Here is a 20,429-nt window from a genome sequence, read left to right as displayed (position 1 = left end):
AAAAAAACCCACCCTTAAATCCTTCGATTGTGTGATAAAAGAAGGCCATCCTTGCAAAAGTGGCATTTGGATTACGACAAGACTAGATTCTGTTCTCCAGAGTCAAGAATATAGCATTGGCCATAGGATAAAATAGAATCGTTTTTGATTGAGGACCTTAATGAGACTTTTATGATGTCTTTCTACCTTCTAGAAATTTGATTTGCATCCAAACAATTTGATTATGATGATCATCGAAGCCTTATCTCAAAGGTTTGGGATCAATTAAACGAATCGTGTTTTTTTTTTCATTTAATTGTATTTGCAGCCATGTCTTATGTTATTTTGAAAATGAATTCATATCCACATCAATAGCCCCTAAATACACATTTTAAAATCTCTCTCAATGCAATGCTTTGGGGTCTCTCTATCATTCAGTCCCCAAAACCTTAAGCAAGGATTTGAGATCAACTAAACAAACCTTGTTCCTGCATTTCATTCTATCTAGAACCACATAAATCCCTATACCTAATTGAGAAGAATAATCATTCAAATTCTTGAAAAGGTTTTAACTTTGTTGAACTTACTAACTGAACATGAAATGTGCAATACATTAACGATAATACAACATTTGATATGCATACAGTAGGGATGGCAAGTGTGACAAAAGAAATCAGCAACCCTCGGGAAGAACCTTCTTCATAGAGTACAAGGGCATCCGCCAACATGTGCATGTATTAGGCCTTCAGAGCCTACATTTTAGAGTCTCTCGTAGTTGAGCCTATCCGACTGCATATGAGGTACATGAGACATTATCACTACAGTAAAATGAAGCATGCAACAACAGAAGACTTAGCTTTGGATAGAGTAGTATGAAGGAACAACAGTCATTTCACCGACCCCAAATCTTTGGGATAAGGCTTTGTTATTGTTGTTAATCGTTGAGATGACCCAAAATTTTGGTTAAGGCATTTTGATGATGATGATGATCTTCACAACAGTTTCAAGAACATGGTTCACGTGGGCAAGGGCAGGAATACTTCTCTCCACTGTCCGAGGAAGAAACATCATCCACGAATTATCTAATGAAGAATATTTCAGTTAGTCCACTGTAACTAGGAGAAGAGGATCTCTGAAGGATCTTGGGAACCTCCAAACATCTATTCTTTCTCCTATTTCTAGCAAATTGACGAAACTACCCTTGTAGTTAGGGCTTTCCTCATTAATGTTAGGGCCACAATAGTCTGCTGAAGGTTCCAGAATTCATGCCATTTTTGCATGACCCATACAGATCATATAATCCTTCTCTCACAAAGCCTTATCCCAAAAATCTGGAGTTTGGCTTAGCAAGTCCTGTCCCTCCATCCAGTTTTGTTGAAGTCATCTCTTCTGTTAATTCAAGTGTATTTATAACCTCTCACAAAAAAATGTGTTTACTATTTTTTTTATTTAAAAGGTTCACATCATAACTCCAAAAGTACGCACCAAAGTGTGTTTTGTTTTTTTAAAATGTTAAGGCAGTCTAATATGTGTTTGGACAATGATATTTTATCTCTAATACTTAATATAAGGATGACAGTGATGGTAGTGATGGTGTGAAAGAACCTTGATAAGCATGTCTGTAGGAAGCCAAGCTGGTGCAGTTGGGATCCCAACCCAAGCAATCTGTAAACCACGTATTGGCAAGTCAGGTGAACCCAAATGTAACTAGAACATTAGCCCAACATCACATTGAAAAATGTTTAGTGCAATTTCAATTTATAACACTAAGGAGAATTGATAGGCTAATTCATTGCATAACAATACAAGCCTTTTATTACTCAAGTTTCACAAGCACAACATAAGAATTAAACTAATTAACAACCACGCAAACAAGCAAAAAATAAAAGCAGAAGAGTAGACATTGGAAAAACAACTAACTTACAAGTGCATACTCCCCCGTCTCAAAAATGCGTACGTCCAAGACCTAGTGGTATCACTCAAACAACTTAGAAGAAAGCAGATAGCACATAACAATGGAGAATGAAAAATACTACCAACGAGAGTGCCTTAATTTAAATAAGTGACAGTGTTAAACAGTAATAGGAAATGCCCTAGGCATTTAATAAGTCTTGCTTCAAAAGTTACAATGTTACCTCACCACGGTCTTCATAAATGTAGTCCAAGCCTTTGTAATAAATTGGATGACCGACAGATAAATACTGCAATTAAAAACATACATATTAGTAGTTATTTGTCCTATTACGGTTGCTGCAATAGATCCAAATTCTTTACATGTTAAAAAGTAAGAAAGAAAGAAAGACAAAAGGAACAAAGTTCACATTATATATGTTTATTTGTCACACAAAAGAAATTTGAGATACTTGAGAAAAAAAAAAAAGCTACTTCGAAGAAGATTAATGGGAAATGCAACGTATGCAGTAAGTTGGTGCCCTTTGTGATAGATATCAATTCAGAAAGATCTGAGATGACAACCCTTGTAACAATAAGGATCTCGCTTAACCCTTGTAACAACCCCAAGTTTCATTTCAACATATCAGCCAATTGAGCTATGGGTCTAAGCCAAGAACGGTTATAAGAAAGATGGGTTTTAATTGGTTTTCAAGTCAGATCAATTAGTACTCACCAAGAATGAGATATTTTCAGTGAAAGATTATTTTCAAATCGAATGTAATTATAGGATACTAAAACGATTGAATCTATCATAAATGGCACGGTAGATTAAGATGTGTAAACTTTACTTCATCAAAAAACAAAAAAATGATGATTATATGACTTTTATCCAAAGCATCCTTAGACTCTTGAACAAAAAATTGAAGTGTCTGTAGAATTGAAAATTGCAAACAAAACTCATAAAAAAGCATAGATACTTATTCAATTTGAAAAAGAAAAATTCAAATACAAAACAAGTCAGATAAAAAAGATAACTTTTTTTTATCAGATGTAATTGTATTTGAGATTGACCCATTGATGCTTTTACCTAAAGTATCCAAATTTTGTTATCTTTTCTGCAGTTTTCCCACTATTTGACCAATCGTTATTGGTTAAACATCTAATACATCAATTTTTTATTTATTTATTTTTTTTATAAATAAATAAAATTCCTTCTTTGATTTTGTCAAATTGGTTGAAACAAAAACAACTGAAATTTGAGTAAATTGGGGGAGCAAATGCAATAGTACTCACATTGATGCTGTTAAGATACTTCTCCTTTTCTACCCTCACAATCTGACCTTTCTTCACTGCAATTGAGAAATTTGGGTTCAAATCTCGACCATATATTGACAGAGAGAAAGATAGAGATGCAGAGCTTACACGAATACACAGGCTTTTGGGGTCTCTTTACAGGCGGAGATTGGGTAGTCGCGGAGGAATCTTCAGTTGCAGTCTTAGAGAGCTTCTCCTTCTCTGGTTCGGTAGCATTTGATGCTCTAATCGAAGGCATTCGAAGAGGATGTCTATTTAGGGTTTGTGGGAATTGAAAAGGGAGAGAGAAGGAAGTGTGAGAAAGAGTTGCAGAGAAGGCCATGGCCATGTCCAATGAGAGAAGACGATCTTTGCTTTAGTGTCTGCCATTGCTTGTAGATGATTTTGGCTCTGCACCTCTCCATTACCCGCCACGTGGACCAAGTATAGTTCCTGAGTGGCAAAGGCGACCTTCAAAACCGGTATCTGGAACGAGTTGACTCGTCCGCGTCAAAGATGATTTGAACTAGAGTTCCAACGGTCCGGTTCAAACCGAGATCTGTAGCTTTGAGTTGATTTGGTTCAGTTTTGAAACAAATTGAGATTTGAAAAAAAAAAATGCTCAAAGGACCTCAACATTGTACCTTAGCATCTATGGTTCCTATACAATTTCACGTCGGATGTGTGATATGAGGTTACTCCAGCACGGCTTTTAAGAAAATGTAGAACTGATTAATTGGGTTCGATTTTCAATTCAAGACTTATATAGAACCAAATCAAACTAAGCACCGAACCCTTATAAGATACATAAATAAATATACATTAATTTATTATGGATTTGTTCATGAATGAGGGTAGAGGATGGTTGATTTTTTTACTTTTATTATTGTGTCTATTAGGGGTGTAACTTGATTTGGGTTGATTCAGTTTGTGGCAAAATTTGAAATCGATCTGACCCAAAATACCCATAAACCCAAATCAAACAAAATCAATTTAAGGTCGATTTGGTTCGGTTCAATTCCATAGGTTGCCAATATCCTATAATTCTGCTTGGAAACAACATATTTTTAATGAAAATAAAATAATAATAAATATAAAATTTATAAGATAAATCATTAATTGATCCATAAAAAAATGTCATTCATTTATTCATAAAAGTCATTAGTCTACGTGTTAAATAATCATTAAAAATGTAATAAGTCATTATGAGTTCGGTTCTTGATTTGGTTTGGTTTTATACAAGCTTTGAACCAAGAATCGAATCAAATTGATCGATTCTCCATTTTCTTAGTCCAAAACCTAACCGCAACTTATTCCAAACCAAACCAAATCAAAACCATCAGTTATTAATTTGAACCGAACCAAATTGCACCCCTAGTAACTACTACTTAGGATTTAAGACATATATTAATGACTTATTGTGTGAAATATTTTATATTTATTTATTAAAATATATATTGCTTCCAAGCAAGTTTCTAGGATATTGATAACATATAAAATCAAATAAAATTGACCTCAACTTGGTTTGGATTGGTTCGAATCTTTGGACAATTCAATTCGGTTATGGTTCTTGTTTAGTAGAATTGACTTAGGTTCGTTTGATTTCGATAGTCCTAGACCAAATCAAGAAGTTGGACCTCTAAATTGAATTTAGCAACTAAAATCAATAATTTTTTTTATTTTTACTTTTATAAAATTATATTATGAAATAAGGTTTACGTGGACTGAAGGACCACCTATCTATGTGAACCAAACCTTGCGTGACAACTGAAAGATGAGCAAGTTTTATATGAATGTAAAGTATAAAATTTTACGAACACCCAACAAAGAAAAATAAACAATTTTTCTCAACTGTATTTAATTTTTAAATTTAGATTTTAGTGACTGTCAATTCTAAAAGTCTAGATCTACCATGAAGAAGGAATTTTTTTTTTCTTTTTCGGAAATTCAAAATCACTCTAGACCATAAAATCTATAGGGTTGAGGACCTTCTGCGAGTCCACATGAGGGGTTTGGTCCATGCTCTACAGGGTCCTAAGTAATAATAATGGTTTGAGTCATGTTGGAGTGACCTCAACGAGGGACACCATGATGTGGTGGCTCGCACATATCTGTAGATGCATTTTAATTGTATTTCATAGAAAATGCATCTATAGACATGCACACATCACCACGTCAAGATGTCCTTAGTGTGTCTCTCATTAGGGTCACTCCAACATTAATATTTTGGTTTAGATTCTCATGACTTATGAAATCCAATGGTCAAAATTATCCTCAAGATATGTATCCTTGACAAATGTGCCAACGGGATGCATCATATCATACTAACTATCTCATCAATTAGCCCAAAGCACGGGATGACTCATTTGAGTAATCTTGGTATGTTCTAACCACCTACTAAACATAATTTCTCTCTATATCGACACTCATTGCCCTTCCCTTCTCAGAGTTCACCTCAATTGATAACAAGTAATCGAGATAAAAGAAATCCACTTGACAATTGTTACTGATATGTTGTCAATGAATTCGGTAAGAGAGATTCTAATTGTCGAGATTGTCCTTTTAGAAATTGTAAATTATCCATCCCGACATTTGAATAAAAATCATCGAGATCAATATTCAAATTGGTGAGATCAACCTTTTAATAATCATCTATTTCATCATTTCAACATTAATTAACGATTCAAATTATGGAGATCAACGATTTGAATTATTTATCTCAATGACTTGAATAATCAATGTTATATTTTCATATGGAATAACATATCCTTACGTATTTGTATGATTGCACTGAATCCATTTACAAGAATATATGAACTCTTCGAGGAAAAAATGATTATGGGAAAATTAATTTTATCATCCAATTACACCCAAGAAAATGGCAAAAAGAGAATTGTTCTTTAGCTCTAGGGGTGGAAAAACCACTTATATTTTGGGGGTAGGGTGGGAAACGCATTTTCACCCAAGGTGAAAATCTACTATGTAGTTTTAATGGTAAAATGAAATTAACGAAAAATTCATTTTCCTTTGACAAGTCATTGAAGATGAGGGCATTTAGGTCGTTTTATTAAAATACATGAAAGGAGGGACAGGGTCAAGGGGGAGAATACATAAGTAGTTCATAAACTTGGGTGCGTCTAAATTTATCTAAACTTTAGAGGAGAAAAATGTAAATAAGAATTGTGCTTTCTTTTGAGAGATTCTATTGCCACACCAACTTTGTCTAAGAGCATTCCAATTCATATGAGAGATTCTCTCTCTTTTCCATCCCCCGAGACTGAAACAAAAGCAAGACTACTAATCAAAGAGAGAGAAAGGAGTAATGGCGAGGGTGCAGAGCGCACCAGGAGGAGAAGGAGAGAGAAGGAATTTGGGTGAATCAGCAGGGCTTATCCTGCGCTCCACCAACAACCCTGAACCTCTCTGGCCCACTGTAGACGGTTCTCTTGGCCTCACCGAAGAAGACTCGATCAACTATGCTCGAAAATTCTTCAAGTTCGGATTTTTCTTACTTCCTTGGCTTTGGGCTGTTAATTGCTTATATTTCTGGCCCGTTCTTCGCCATCCCTCTTCATTCTCTCGCCTTCGCCGCTGTAAGTCATCGATCCCAATTCTTGATTTTGGTAAAGTTTTCAAGGAATCGAAGATAACCCATTTCGAAATTTTGAAGTTTTGAGTTGTGGGTTTCTCTGTTTCGGTCTCTATTTTGTACTTTTATTGCACTTGGTTTTGATTGTTTTAGATAATTTAGATGAGTTGTTGAGTCTCTGGGGATGCTTATTTGCTGTTTTGGACTCTGGGTTTCTTGTAGATTGAATTGATTAGAGATTCAATTTTACATATTGTGTTATTTTGCAAAGAAATGGGAAAAATGGGTTAAAATTGTTGAATTTGATGTGGGGTTCCTTTCTTGCTGTTTTTAAAATGCATTTAGACCTTCTTATAGTGAGGCAATCTCTCAAAATCTAACACCATTTCGGTCATTGGATGCATTTTAAATTGAGAATAACCCTTTGTTTTGGATCTTGTTTTGATATTTTTTTTTGTAGATCAATCTACTTGACAAAAGACTCCATACTCAAATTGTTTTCTTTTTTAATAGGTTAGGTCTAAAATTTATCAGGAAAATAAAACAAAGGAGGTTGAGGAGACCTCCTTACACACAAACAATGAAGACTACAAGTAGCCACAGCCTTGCACACTCTCCTTGCACATAAGTTCTCACTTTATTCAAAGAAAATCCTCAAAAAATATGCCATTAACTTTCTCAAAGGATTTTCTTCAAAAAAACATGTTGTATGCTGATTTTCTTCTAAGAAAATACTGATAATGACCTCTTTTGTATGCCGAGCACCTCCCTATAGAAACTTGGCTTTTGCGCTCCTTCCATATGTCCCAACAAATAACAAAGGGAATTAATGCCCCATTTTATCCACTCTTTGGAAGTAGAGTTCCAAGTTTTGCCACTTTTGAAAAGGAGATAGAATGGATCGAGGAATTTGGAAGTGCGAAATGAAATGAAGCCAAATATCTCGAGGAAAAGGACAATGAATTGAGAGGTGGTTGACTGATTTTCCATTGACTTTACGAAGTGAACAAAAGTTAAATAAAATAATTCCCTAAGCAATAAAAAGGTCAACTTGGATGGAACTTTGTGCCCCAAATAGCTGATACTGAAAATTTGGCGATGATTCAGTGGCAGACATGCAGCTAATAAGCTAGTAATTGACTCCAATTTCCACTCATTAAAGCTTCTATTGAATCTGAAATCCCAAGTAATTTCTCTTTCAGGACGAATTATAAAATTTTGGACAGGAAAGTTCTCTTTTGAGGAAATAGAATATAGATTTGGAAATTACATTTCAAGTAGATATTTACCACACCAGAGATTTATTTGATTTGTCAAAATAAAAACAAAAATAGAAGAAGCACTTTTAAACTATTGAACTTGATGTGGATTAGTCCCCCCACCCTACCCACCCCCTCAAGGATTTTTGGTTCCTTCTTTTTTAGGTAGTTTATTTATTTATTTAAAAAGAAAAAAAATAAAGAACCCTTTACAACAAGGAAGAGAAAATACATACAAGTTGGTTAAATGGATTGATGGTGGATACTCATAACAAGGAATAATGCATGTAGGTTAGGTACTTTAGGTTGATATCAATGCATGACTGACCTGTGCATCAAGGGAAACAAAAATGCATGACTCGAATAAAGGTTTCATCAGCAAACTTATGTAAAATTTGCAAAGAAATGTGTTAGTTCTCTATTTAGGGGTGACTGACCTTGAAAATCGGTCAAACATAATTATTAATTTTCTCAAGGCTAGTGTCTGACATGGCCCTTGGTAGCCAATCAAATCCCTTGACAGGGTTTTATCGAATTTGGACTTTGCTCACTACCTTTTCAAGTCAACTCTTTGATTTTTTGGCTTTAGATGGACTTCTGGTTGTTTTGATGGGCTTCAATCCGGAACCAGTGATTTCCAACAGTCCAGAAACTCTCCCATCTTTATCTCCAATAGACGCCCAGTTCATAATCTGATCCCTAATGGATTTGCACATTTCTCCAGCATCCCAAAAATTTATCTTCGAAAATCCTTAGTTACACTTGTTCCGAATATCCCATAGGGTGTAATGTACCACCCTCCATAACCACTGATCATTGCACAAGGAACTCACATGACCATGAGCTGAAAACAATGAATCATATTCTTAGGAAAAGCCTTACTGCCACAAATAAATACTAAAAGGAAGATCCACACCTTCCATAATAATTTACGGTGAATGAATAGGTTGTTCACACTTTCCTCTTGCTACTTGGAAATAATGAGTCTATCCGGGATTGTAATCCAACAACAATTGATGCGATCAAGAGTTGAAATCTTTTCCTAGACAAAGGGTATAAACAGAGGCTTGCACTCTACGAGGCACCAACACTCTTCAAATACTAACCACACCAATCCAATTGCTAGAAGTTAGCAGACCAAATAAAAATGAATATGAACCTCCTCCAATCGTTTCAGAAGCTCCAAACATTGTTCAATCTTTCTGTCTAATAAATTTCCATAGAATTCAAGGCACCATACAATCTCATCATTTCTTCTATTAAAACATGCATTCACCATAGGCCCCTTAGAGGTGGACAAGGACACACCTCACATAACTTTCCCATGCTGCATCAATTTTTCTCCCTAAATTTCATCCTCTCACTACCCCTCATTTTTTTGTTGTTGATAGGTATAGGGTTAGTGGTTAGCAAATGAAGTTGGGATTCAAGGGGGTTTGAACCTAGGACATGGGAACAACACTCCACGCACCTTACCACTTAGCTAAGTTGGCACTTCATCTCACTACCTCTCCTTAAATGCTATTCTTCCAAGAAAATCATTATGCTCCTTCATAATCCGTTACCATAAACAACTCCATAGTATGAAGATACTTTCTTACTATCCCAGCCCCTTCGAAGCACCCAATATTTATGGATGATAATTCTTCTCCTCAAAGCATTTTTTTCTTTACTAAAGTGATCAAACCCTAGCAAGACTCTGTTGACCTTCCTCAATCTTCTCAATTCTATCCCCTTGGACCTCTAAGGTTTGCACTCAAAATTTCATTTAACTATGTGGAAAAGCTTCTCAGAGCCTCTGCCATTCTATGACAAGGATTTTTGAACTCCAACTTCCTTGTTTCATGAGAGGCATTTTAAAGATTGACATGCGATACTTGAGAAGTCTTGCAAGAGTGCTCTTAATGAATTATTCCCGCAAATCAGAGAGCTCTACTTTAAACACTGTAATTTCCTATCTGTTCTTTTCCTTTTTTTGATGAATATAAAACTCTATTGAGAAAGCCAAAATACAAAGAAACCAACATCAAACTAAGTTTGGTTACCCATGTATCAAGAAAAAAAATGGCTAACACCACCCCCCCTCCTCTCCGCGTGTGCATGAAGTAATGTAAGTCTACGTGGTTGTATCCTTACAAGACATTTTTTCTATTATGGTGAACAAGGCCAAAAGTATAGCAAGAAAGAGAGGATCTCATAATGTTGCCAAAGGGTAGGCATTACAAAGCAACCTAGGATCAACTTTAGGTAGAAGGTTTACAAACAATTTCTTGTTGTCTAGAAGTCATCATTTTCATCAAAGTGTTCTCCAACAATTTGGGATCAACTGAATGATTCCTATTCTTCCATCCAATTTTTTACATTATTGCAAGTGTGTTACATCCTCTTTCATCACATCAATCCACATTCTTTTGTGTTTTCCTCTTGCTTTTGTAGTACTTTCGACTTGCACGTTTCTTCTATTGAGGCTCTAATCGCCCTTTGTTGCAGGTTACCAAACTATCTCAATTGACTTTCTCTTAGTTTATCGCCCATTAGGGCTACTTGTACATTTTCATTAATTTGTTCATTTTAAAAATTTTCTTTCTTAGTCTATCTACACATCCATCTCAACAACCTCATCTCTGATAGGCTTTATCTCTTAGCACATTGCTTCTTGATCATCCAATGTTCAGCTCCATAAAGTAAAGATGGTCTTATAAAATATTCCTTTTAATGTGATTGGGATGCATTGATCACATAGCATTACATAAGCACACCTCCACTTTAACGATTCAGCTCTAATTCTATGAACAATATCCTCCTCAATCTCTCCATCTCAATTTCAGGAGAATGGAGCATCACCTGTACAAGAATGCCATAAGCCTCATTTTTGCTTCAATATTTGTGTAGTACCATTCATTTTGCTTATGCTGTTTAAATGTTCGTCTGTTTTTTATATGATCATGACTTCTGTCATCATGCTAAAGGTGCCAACATGGTAAGTTTGTAAAGTTTGTGACTACTGACTAGTAACACTACATATCTGGACTCAACACCTGCTTGCCTGCAAAAATAAACTGTTGCCATCATGCATGTTCTTTCATTTCCTGTAATATCAGTGGGCTTTCACAAGATTTAGATGACATATTGTCAAACTTCTCTAAATCGGCAGAGTTTTGTAAAACTTCCACCTATTGATCTAAACTTCCTTGAATTAATTCCAAATTTTAAACAAGCCGAGTTTAGGGAGAAATTGCAGTTTAATACCATGATTTTAGGGAGTCGTAAAATAAATCTGTATCGTTGGCATAACATTTAGGCCTTGATATCACTACCACTTGTAATCATATGTTCTATATGCCAGACTGGACTACATAATTTATTCTTGGGTTTTATCTGGCTCACATGTTTGCTAATCTCACTAGATGTTGTAGGAGTTCTAAGACTCTCTAGTCCCCAGCATAGTGACAAAACTTTGCGATTTGTTGAGTAGATCGCAATTAAATTCACCATTTTAATAGTTGTCAATTAAATCGCAATTTTTTTTTTTTTTAAAGCTCAAAGTTTTTAATTGATGATTTAAAAAAAATCATAGGTTATTTTTATTTTTAGGATTTTTTAAGTATTATTTTTTCATTTAATATATAAAATATATATTTTTTATATTTAAAACAATTATTTTTTTACATTTTAATTTATCCTATGTTTTCTCTATTTACTGACTTTTGCCGACTTTTTCCGAAGCTCTCTCTTGTTGAATTATTCCCGAACCCCAACTGTGTCACTATGGTCCCCCAGTATACCACATGGAGAAAGATGAAGGTGGGTTAAAGGGAGGATTAACCAAGGACGCGGGATCAACACTCCACATGTCTTACCAACTTAGCTTAGTTGGCACTTCATTGATAGACATAGCCTTTTAAGATGTCTCTGAGAATCCTACGATGTGCAAATGTCATCTACCAAACTTGGATGTGTTCCTGTCACTTCTTTCTTGTTGAAGTGTAGATGCACTAAGTATTGATACATTGATTAATTAGACATACAAAATTGATGAGTCCCTACTTAGTCATTTACCATTGAAGTTTGAACATTAGTGCTTACCATCGACCACACCTAATAGAAAGTGAAACTGCTGGAATGAGTCTAGTCAGTTTGACAAACTGGTTATGTGTGGAAGCAAAATTCTTCTTTGGTGCGTTGTGGGTACAGGTACAAAACCCATAATTTTCAAGGTTTGGCTTCAATGGTTCCTAAGTGTGATTTGTGCTTGAAGTATCACCTTCCGTATTTTTTGTCATCTTAGTTTTGTTGCCTTCGGGAAAATTCAACTTTGTTAAATATAAATGTATTTTTATTATTATTTGAATGCAAATTCAAATTTCCGAAGTTTCTCTTACCTAACCTTTTTTGTTTCGGTTTTCGAGAATGTTTAATTCAAATATCCCTTTTGCAGATGTTGTTGGGTCAGCAATTGGATTCGTGATATTCACCGCACTTCTTTCTTCATGGGCACTCACATTCAGTATCGGTGGAGAGCGTCTATTTGGTCCTGTCTGGGGGCGTCTTGTCATGTACAATGTTGCCGACAGACTTGGCCTTATAGGTTGGAACTAACATCCATACACCCTCCTCCCAACTCTAGCACAAGTTACAACATACTCAAATGTAAAAGCCTATCTTCAATATCACATTGTTTGATATCGAAAGGATCTCAGAAATATTGTTGGGATGGTGGTATTATGCATGGAAAACACCATTGGAACTAAATTTTGCAAAACTCTCTTTTGTTTTGATTTCTCTTTGTTTGATAAGGTTAAATACCTAATGGGTAGTCTGAAAATCCAAAATGTGTCCATGTGGCTGAGCCATGATCGGTGGAACGAGGTTAATGTGCCTCCGAGATGTATGAAATGAAGAGTTGGACCAAATGTGATTAGGTATGCCCATGTACCCATTGACATCCCAGGTAGTAGACTATTTTTCGGGCACTTAGGTGGAATTAGGAGAGAGATGTTCTGCCCTAAACTAACATATGGTTAATTTATCCTCAGTCTCCTCTTTTATTCTTAGCTCGAGTTGAATCAATTCTACACAAATCCTTCTTTATCTTATAAAGCCAAACACCCTACCCTGATTTCTCTCCTACTTTTGATTACAAGTCTGAAAGCGAGTGACCCTTAAAAGAGCTAACATTCAAGATTCAAAATTCTGTTTTGAGGCAATGTTTTGATCAAGAGAAAAATTGGTATGGTTTTGACCAAAAACATTTCAAGACATTTTGTAAAATTACCAAATAATCCGACCGTTCTTTGAAACTTCAATGGTTTGGGGTTCAACATTTTGTATTGGTCTGATTTCTCTAGTTGGTGTAAAAGAAAATTTGGAAGCTTTGGGTGCTTTTTATCTCCTTTGCAAGTTACAGTAAATTTTTGTTGGGTGCTAGGTTGCCCTTCATTAATAACAAATTGTTTCAAATTTATTCAAAGATACCCACAAATTTGCTTGAGCAAGCATGCAAAATTTTACCATTCAAAAAATCATTGTAAAACTTTGCAAATTTACAAGCATACCGGGCAGGGCCCAAGGTCTGGGAAATGAGTTTCCTAATAATATGGTTGCAATGTCACAGCATGCAGTTTCCATCCCAACCTCTCATTTAAAAAAAAAAAACAAATAAAACGACCATGGATTAACCCAGCAAACATGCCTTGTTGGTGGTGAACCTTACAAGTAACAAAGACTTATTAAGTGAAAAAATGTCAAGAGGTATGCCAAGTCTTCATGACCAAGGTTTTCAAACTCGGTTTCGTTAGAATTGGTTCAAGTAATTTTAAATAAATATATAATTGTATCTAGAAAATTACTATTTTTCTTACAAGTCATCTTGGATATCGAATGGGTCAATGTGATGGATTACCTATGAGAACGTAATGAATAAGAAGAATCATCTCGGTCTCTAATGAGTTTTTAAATCTCGCTCATAACACCTCACATAAAATGGGATGATAGGAAATTAATAACAAATTTCTTATCCTTCCCCCACACAATAACCCTTATCAGAGTTGAAGCGCGTCAAGTTGTTCTATTCCATGGCGGCCTACGTCTCCAATCACATCACCATCTGATCAAATATCAAACAATGATTAAAACCATTTGTAAATGATAATTCTATATAAAATTCATGCAAATCAAAGGATGTAAACTTTTTTTTTTCCAAAAACCGTAAGGGTAGCTAAGCTGTCATTTTCTTATGGCACTAATAATTCAATTAAGGTAACTCAATCCCTTACGATACAATGGACCATTGGACATTTTTGTTGCTAAACGAGATTAAACAAAATAAGTTACACAAAACAAACTCTTAAAGATCAACCAAGTGTACGTGACTTCCATTAATTAAGATATCAAGAAACCCAAAAAATAAAATAAAAATCCAAAGAAACCAATCCTTATGGGTCACTTCCCATGACATTGTGTTGGATTACACGTCATAACATTCTAAGTCTAAGAGGTATGTTTATGGTGGGGATTTCCAATTTCCTATATAAGATCTTAAATATTTAATGTGGCCAACACCATAAGCAACTAACATGTAACAAAATGCATTAAATGAGAATATATATATATATTTTTTAGTGTTGTAGTGTTCTACATGAAGCATAAGATGGTGACCCTTAAGAAGAAAAATGGGGTTTTATATGATATGGGTGAGTGTAAAAAAGGTGTGGCCGTTGAGGAGTGGGAAGAATTGTAGGGTTTGATGGATTAGTCAAATTGGTTTGTTGATGTTTTCAGTCTTTGTTGATGTTCAAATTGGTGTGGTTGGGAAAGGATGGGTTAGCTTGAGAGAGAGAGAGAGGTGAATGGTTGCTTATGTGGATTTCTTGGTGATGTAAAATAAGTTTTCTATGGTTTTCATGAGAATAAGATGAAGTGGAAAAGGGATGTTTGTTAGTGCAAGTAACTGAAATGCTTTGCATTTACTGTTTGAAAGCTATTTCAAACCTTTCTATTCATGCTCAAGGAAATTTATATATATATATATATATATATATATATATATATATATATATATATATATATATATATGGATCAGGTTCAAGGGCCATATGAGAAAACATATAAGAAAACTTTCGACGGTAAATAAAATTTTAAAATATGGGTTAGAAATTTTGGATTGAGCTGATTTTTTGTGAGGATGATCTCTATGATGGGAAGATCATCCAAAAAAAAAAAAAAATTCAGCCCAATCTGAAACTTCTAACCCCATTAAAAGTGATTTAGAATGTGGATCGTCGATTTTTTACCAATTTTTATCACTAATTTGTAAATCACTTTTGATAGATTTAGAAGTTTCTGATTGAGCTGATTTTTTGTGAGGATGATCTTCTCATCATAGTGACCATCCTTGCAAAAAATCAGCTCAATCCAAAACCTCTAACCCTTATTTTGAAAAACGAAAGTTTTCTTATATGTTTTCTCATATGGCCCTTGAACCTGACCCTATATATATATATATAGGGTCGGGTTCCTGCAACACACATTGCGACACACATATAGACAACGTGTTTATCTTATATGGGCAAAAATGTTTGGAATGGGTTGATTTTTTGTGAGGATGATCTCTGTGATGAGAGAATCATCCTGGCAAAAAATCATTAAATTCCAAAACTTCTAACCCCATCAAAATTGATTTACAAAAATTGGACGGTCTATAATTTTTCAACAAAAATTGGACGGTCTAGAAGTTTCATAATGAGCTGATTTTTGGCAAGGATGATCTCCTCACCACAGAGATCATCCTCACAAAAAATCAGCCCATTCCAACCATTTTTGCCCATATAAGACAAAACGCGTTGTCTATATGTGTGTTGAAATGGTTGTCGTTTGAACCTGATCCATATATATATATATATATATATATATATATATATATATATATGGGTCCCGTTCAGTAACAAACATTTTGGCAAAACATTTTTCAAAACATGGGTTAGAGGTCTTGGAATGGGCTGATTTTTGGTGAGGATGATCTCTACGGTGAGGAGATCATCCTCACCAAAAATCAGCCAATTTCAAAACTTCTAGCCCCAGTTTACAAGTTGAAAAATTGTGGACCGTCGATTTTTTGTAAACCATTTTTGATGGGGTTAGAAGTTTTGAAATGAGCTGATTTTTGGTGATGATGATCTCCTCACCGTAGAGATCATCCTCACCAAAAATCAGCCCATTCCAAAACCTCTAACCCATGTTTTGAAAAATGTTTTGCCAAAATGTTTGTTGCTGAACATTTCCATTTCCATATATATATATATATATAAGGAAATGTTCAGCACCCTAAGTTTTACCACACACTTTAACAAACGTTTTTTGTCCTACATGGGTTAGAAGTTTTGGAATGAGTTGATTTTTGGTGAGGATGATCTCTATGATTAGAAGATCATCATCCCCAAAAATCAGCCCATTCCGAAATGTTTAGCCCCATGTTTACACGTTGAAAAATCGTGGACCGTCCATTTTTTGTAAATCAATTTTGATGGGGTTAGAAGTTTTGGAATGAGCTGATTTCTGGTGAGGATGATCTCCTCACCATAGAGATCATTCTCACCAAAAATCAGCTCATTCCGAAACTTCTAACCCATGTAAGACAAAATGCGTTTGTTAAAGTGTGTGGTAAAACTAAGGGTGGCGAACGGGACCCATATATATATATATATAGGGTCCCGTTCAGCACCCTAAGTTTTACCACACACTTTAACAAACGTGTTTTGTCTTACATGGGTTAGAAGTTTTGGAATGGGCTGATTTTTGGTGAGGATGATCTCTATGGTGAGGAGATCATCCTCACCAAAATCAGCTCATTCCAAAACTTCTAACTCCATCAAAAATGGTTTACAAAAAATGGACGGTCCACGATTTTTCAACGTGTAAACATGAGGCTAAACATTTCGGAATGGGCTGATTTTTGGGGAGGATGATCTTCTAATCATAGAGATCATCCTCACCAAAAATCAGCTCATTCCAAAACTTCTAACCCATGTAGGACAAAAAACGTTTGTTAAAGTGTGTGGTAAAACTTAGGGTGCTGAACATTTCCCATATATATATATAGGGTCGGGTTCCTGCAACACACATTGCGACACACATATAGACAACGTGTTTGTCTTATATGGGCAAAAATGTTTGGAATGGGCTAATTTTTTGTGAGGATGATCTCTGTGATGAGAAAATCATCCTGGCAAAAAATCATCAAATTCCAAAACTTCTAACCCCATCAAAATTGATTTACAAAAATTGGACGGTCTATAATTTTTCAACAAAAATCGGACGGTCTAGAAGTTTTGGAATTTGATGATTTTTTGCCAGGATGATCCCCTCACCATAGAGATCATCCTCACAAAAAATCAGCCCATTCCAAACATTTTTGCCCATATAAGACAAAACGCGTTGTCTATATGGTTGTCCATATGGTTGTCGTTTGAACCTAATCCATATATATATATATATATATATATATATATATATATATATATATATATATATATATATATATATATGGGAAATGTTCAGCACCCTAAGTTTTACCACACACTTTAACAAACGTTTTTTGTCCTACATGGGTTAGAAGTTTTGGAATGAGCTGATTTTTGGTGAGGATGATCTCTATGATTAGAAGATCATCCTCCCCAAAAATCAGCCCATTCCGAAATGTTTAGCCCCATGTTTACACGTTGAAAAATCGTGGACCGTCCATTTTTTGTAAACCATTTTTGATGGAGTTAGAAGTTTTGGAATGAGGTGATTTTTGGTGAGGATGATCTCCTCACCATAGAGATCATCCTCACCAAAAATCAGCTCATTCCGAAACTTCTAACCCATGTAAGACAAAATGCGTTTGTTAAAGTGTGTGGTAAAACTAAGGGTGGCGAACGGGACCCTATATATATATATATATATACAGGTTCAAGGGCCATGTGAGAAAACATGTAAGAAAACTTTCGGCGGTAAATAAAATTTTAAAATATGGGTTAGAAATTTTAGATTGAGCTGATTTTTTGTGAGGATGATCTCTATGATGGGAAGATCATCCAAAAAAAAAAAAAAAAATCAGCCCAATCTGAAACTTCTAACCCTATTAAAAGTTATTTAGAATGTGGACCGTCGATTTTTTTTCAATTTTTATCACTAATTTGTAAATCACTTTTGATGGATTTAGAGGTTTCTGATTGAGCTGATTTTTTGTGAGGATGATCTTCTCATCATAGTGACCATCCTTGCAAAAAATCAGCTCAATCCAAAACCTCTAACCCTTATTTTGAAAAACGAAAGTTTTCTTACATGTTTTCTCACATGGCCCTTGAACCTGACCCATATATATATATATATATATATGGGAAATGTTCAGCACCCTAAGTTTTACCACACACTTTAACAAACGTTGTTTGTCCTACATGGGTTAGAAGTTTTGGAATGAGCTGATTTTTGGTGAGGATGATCTCTATGATTAGAAGATCATCCTCCCCAAAAATCAGCCCATTCCGAAATGTTTAGCCCCATGTTTACACGTTGAAAAATCGTGGACCGTCCATTTTTTGTAAATCAATTTTGATGGGGTTAGAAGTTTTGGAATGAGCTGATTTTTGGTGAGGATGATCTCCTCACCATATAGATCATCCTCACCAAAAATCAGCTCATTCCGAAACTTCTAACCCATGTAAGACAAAACGCGTTTGTTAAAGTGTGTGGTAAAACTAAGGGTGGCGAACGGGACCCTATATGTATATATATATGGGAAATGTTCAGCACCCTAAGTTTTACCACACACTTTAACAAACGTTTTTTGTCTTACATGGGTTAGAAGTTTTGGAATGGGCTGATTTTTGGTGAGGATGATCTCTATGATTAGAAGATCATCCTCCCCAAAAATCAGCCCATTCCGAAATGTTTAGCCTCATGTTTACAAGTTGAAAAATCGTGGACCGTCCATTTTTTGTAAATCATTTTTGATGGGGTTAAAAGTTTTGGAATGAGCTGATTTTTGGTGAGGATGATCTCCTCACCATAGAGATCATCCTCACCAAAAATCAGCCCATTCCGAAACTTCTAACCCATATAGGACAAAACGCGTTTGTTAAAGTATGTGGTAAAACTTAGGGTGCTGAACGGGACCCATGAACAGCGTTCCTAAGACTCATATTGGGACTTACATTGCGACACACCGTTTTGTCTTATATGGGCAAAAATATTTGGAATGGGCTGATTTTTTGTGAGGATGATCTCTATGGTGAGGAGATCATCCTTGCCAAAAATCAGCTCATTATGAAACTTCTAGACCGTCCAATTTTTGTTGAAAAATTATAGACCGTCCAATTTTTGTAAATCAATTTTGATGGGGTTAGAAGTTTTGGAATGGGATGATTTTTTGCCAGGATGATCCCCTCATCACGGAGATCATCCTCACAAAAAATCAGCTCATTCCAAACATTTTTGCCCATATAAGACAAAACGGTGTGTTGCAATGTGAGTCTCAATATGAGTCTTAGGAACGTGACCCTATATATATATATATAGGGGGGGGGGGGCGTTCAAGGGCCAACTTTTTAGCAAACTTTTTGGCAAAACATTTTTCAAAACATAGGTTAGAGGTTTTGGAATGGGCTGATTTTTGGTGAGGATGATCTCTACGGTGAGGAGATCATCATCACCAAAAATCAGCCCATTCCAAAACTTCTAACCCCATCAAAAACAGTTTACAAAAAATGGACGGTCCACGATTTTTCAGCTTGTAAACATGGGTTAGAAGTTTTGGAATGGGCTGATTTTTGGTGAGGATGATCTCCTCACCGTAGAGATCATCCTCACCAAAAATCAGCCCATTCCAAAACCTCTAACCCATGTTTTGAAAAATGTTTTGCCAAAAAGTTTGCTAAAAAGTTGGCCCTTGAACGCCACCCATATATATATATATATATGAACAGCGTTCCTAAGACTCATATTGGGACTCACATTGCGACACACCGTTTTGTCTTAGGAACGTGACCCTATATATATATAAAATAGAGAGAGAGAGAGAGAGAGAGAGAGAGAGAGAGAGAGAGAGAGAGAGAGAGAGAGAGAGAGATTTTTGATGGCTTTAGATATTATAGAGAAGGAAGTTAAAAAGAGAGTTTTTCCATGAATTTCTATTTTAGGGAGGAATTAAAAAAATGGGAAATTAGGTTTTAAAAGGATTTGGGCCCAATAATGTATAGCCCACCTCTTGGTGAACCTACACTTAAAATAATTGTAATTGAGTAATGGTTAGAATTCAGAATTTTAATAAAAATTGCATGGACTAAATGGACTCAACTCATGTCTTTATCTACATAATTGCATTATTTTTAGAGAGACATTTAATCTCATGTGCCATATATGTGAAACACATTCATATC

General features: G+C 35.3%; 2 protein-coding genes across 2 annotated transcripts; one reads left to right on the top strand and one right to left on the bottom strand.

The window, feature by feature from the left end:
- Window positions 1-533: 533 nt before the first annotated feature.
- NDHO (NAD(P)H:plastoquinone dehydrogenase complex subunit O) lies at window positions 534-3,592 on the bottom strand. The gene is made up of 6 exons (XM_086440031.1): window positions 3,295-3,592; window positions 3,166-3,221; window positions 2,115-2,180; window positions 1,904-1,945; window positions 1,585-1,644; window positions 534-768 (listed from the first exon to the last, which is right to left on the bottom strand). The coding sequence occupies exons 1-6, from the start codon at window positions 3,512-3,514 to the stop codon at window positions 739-741; spliced, it is 474 nt and encodes a 157-aa protein (XP_086296157.1). The 5' UTR covers window positions 3,515-3,592; the 3' UTR covers window positions 534-738.
- Window positions 3,593-6,429: 2,837 nt separating this feature from the next.
- Window positions 6,430-12,765, top strand: LOC147404174 (gamma-secretase subunit). The gene is made up of 2 exons (XM_086440026.1): window positions 6,430-6,758; window positions 12,452-12,765. Exons 1-2 carry the CDS (start codon window positions 6,488-6,490, stop codon window positions 12,610-12,612), a joined length of 432 nt encoding a protein of 143 aa, XP_086296152.1. The 5' UTR covers window positions 6,430-6,487; the 3' UTR covers window positions 12,613-12,765.
- Window positions 12,766-20,429: the final 7,664 nt, after the last annotated feature.

Source organism: Akebia trifoliata, chromosome 4 (assembly GCF_017979445.1).
Source record: "Akebia trifoliata isolate Shusen 1 chromosome 4, ASM1797944v1, whole genome shotgun sequence".
Taxonomy (NCBI): domain Eukaryota; kingdom Viridiplantae; phylum Streptophyta; class Magnoliopsida; order Ranunculales; family Lardizabalaceae; genus Akebia; species Akebia trifoliata.
Note: the sequence above shows the minus strand (reverse complement) of the source record. Positions and strands in the feature narration are given on the sequence as shown.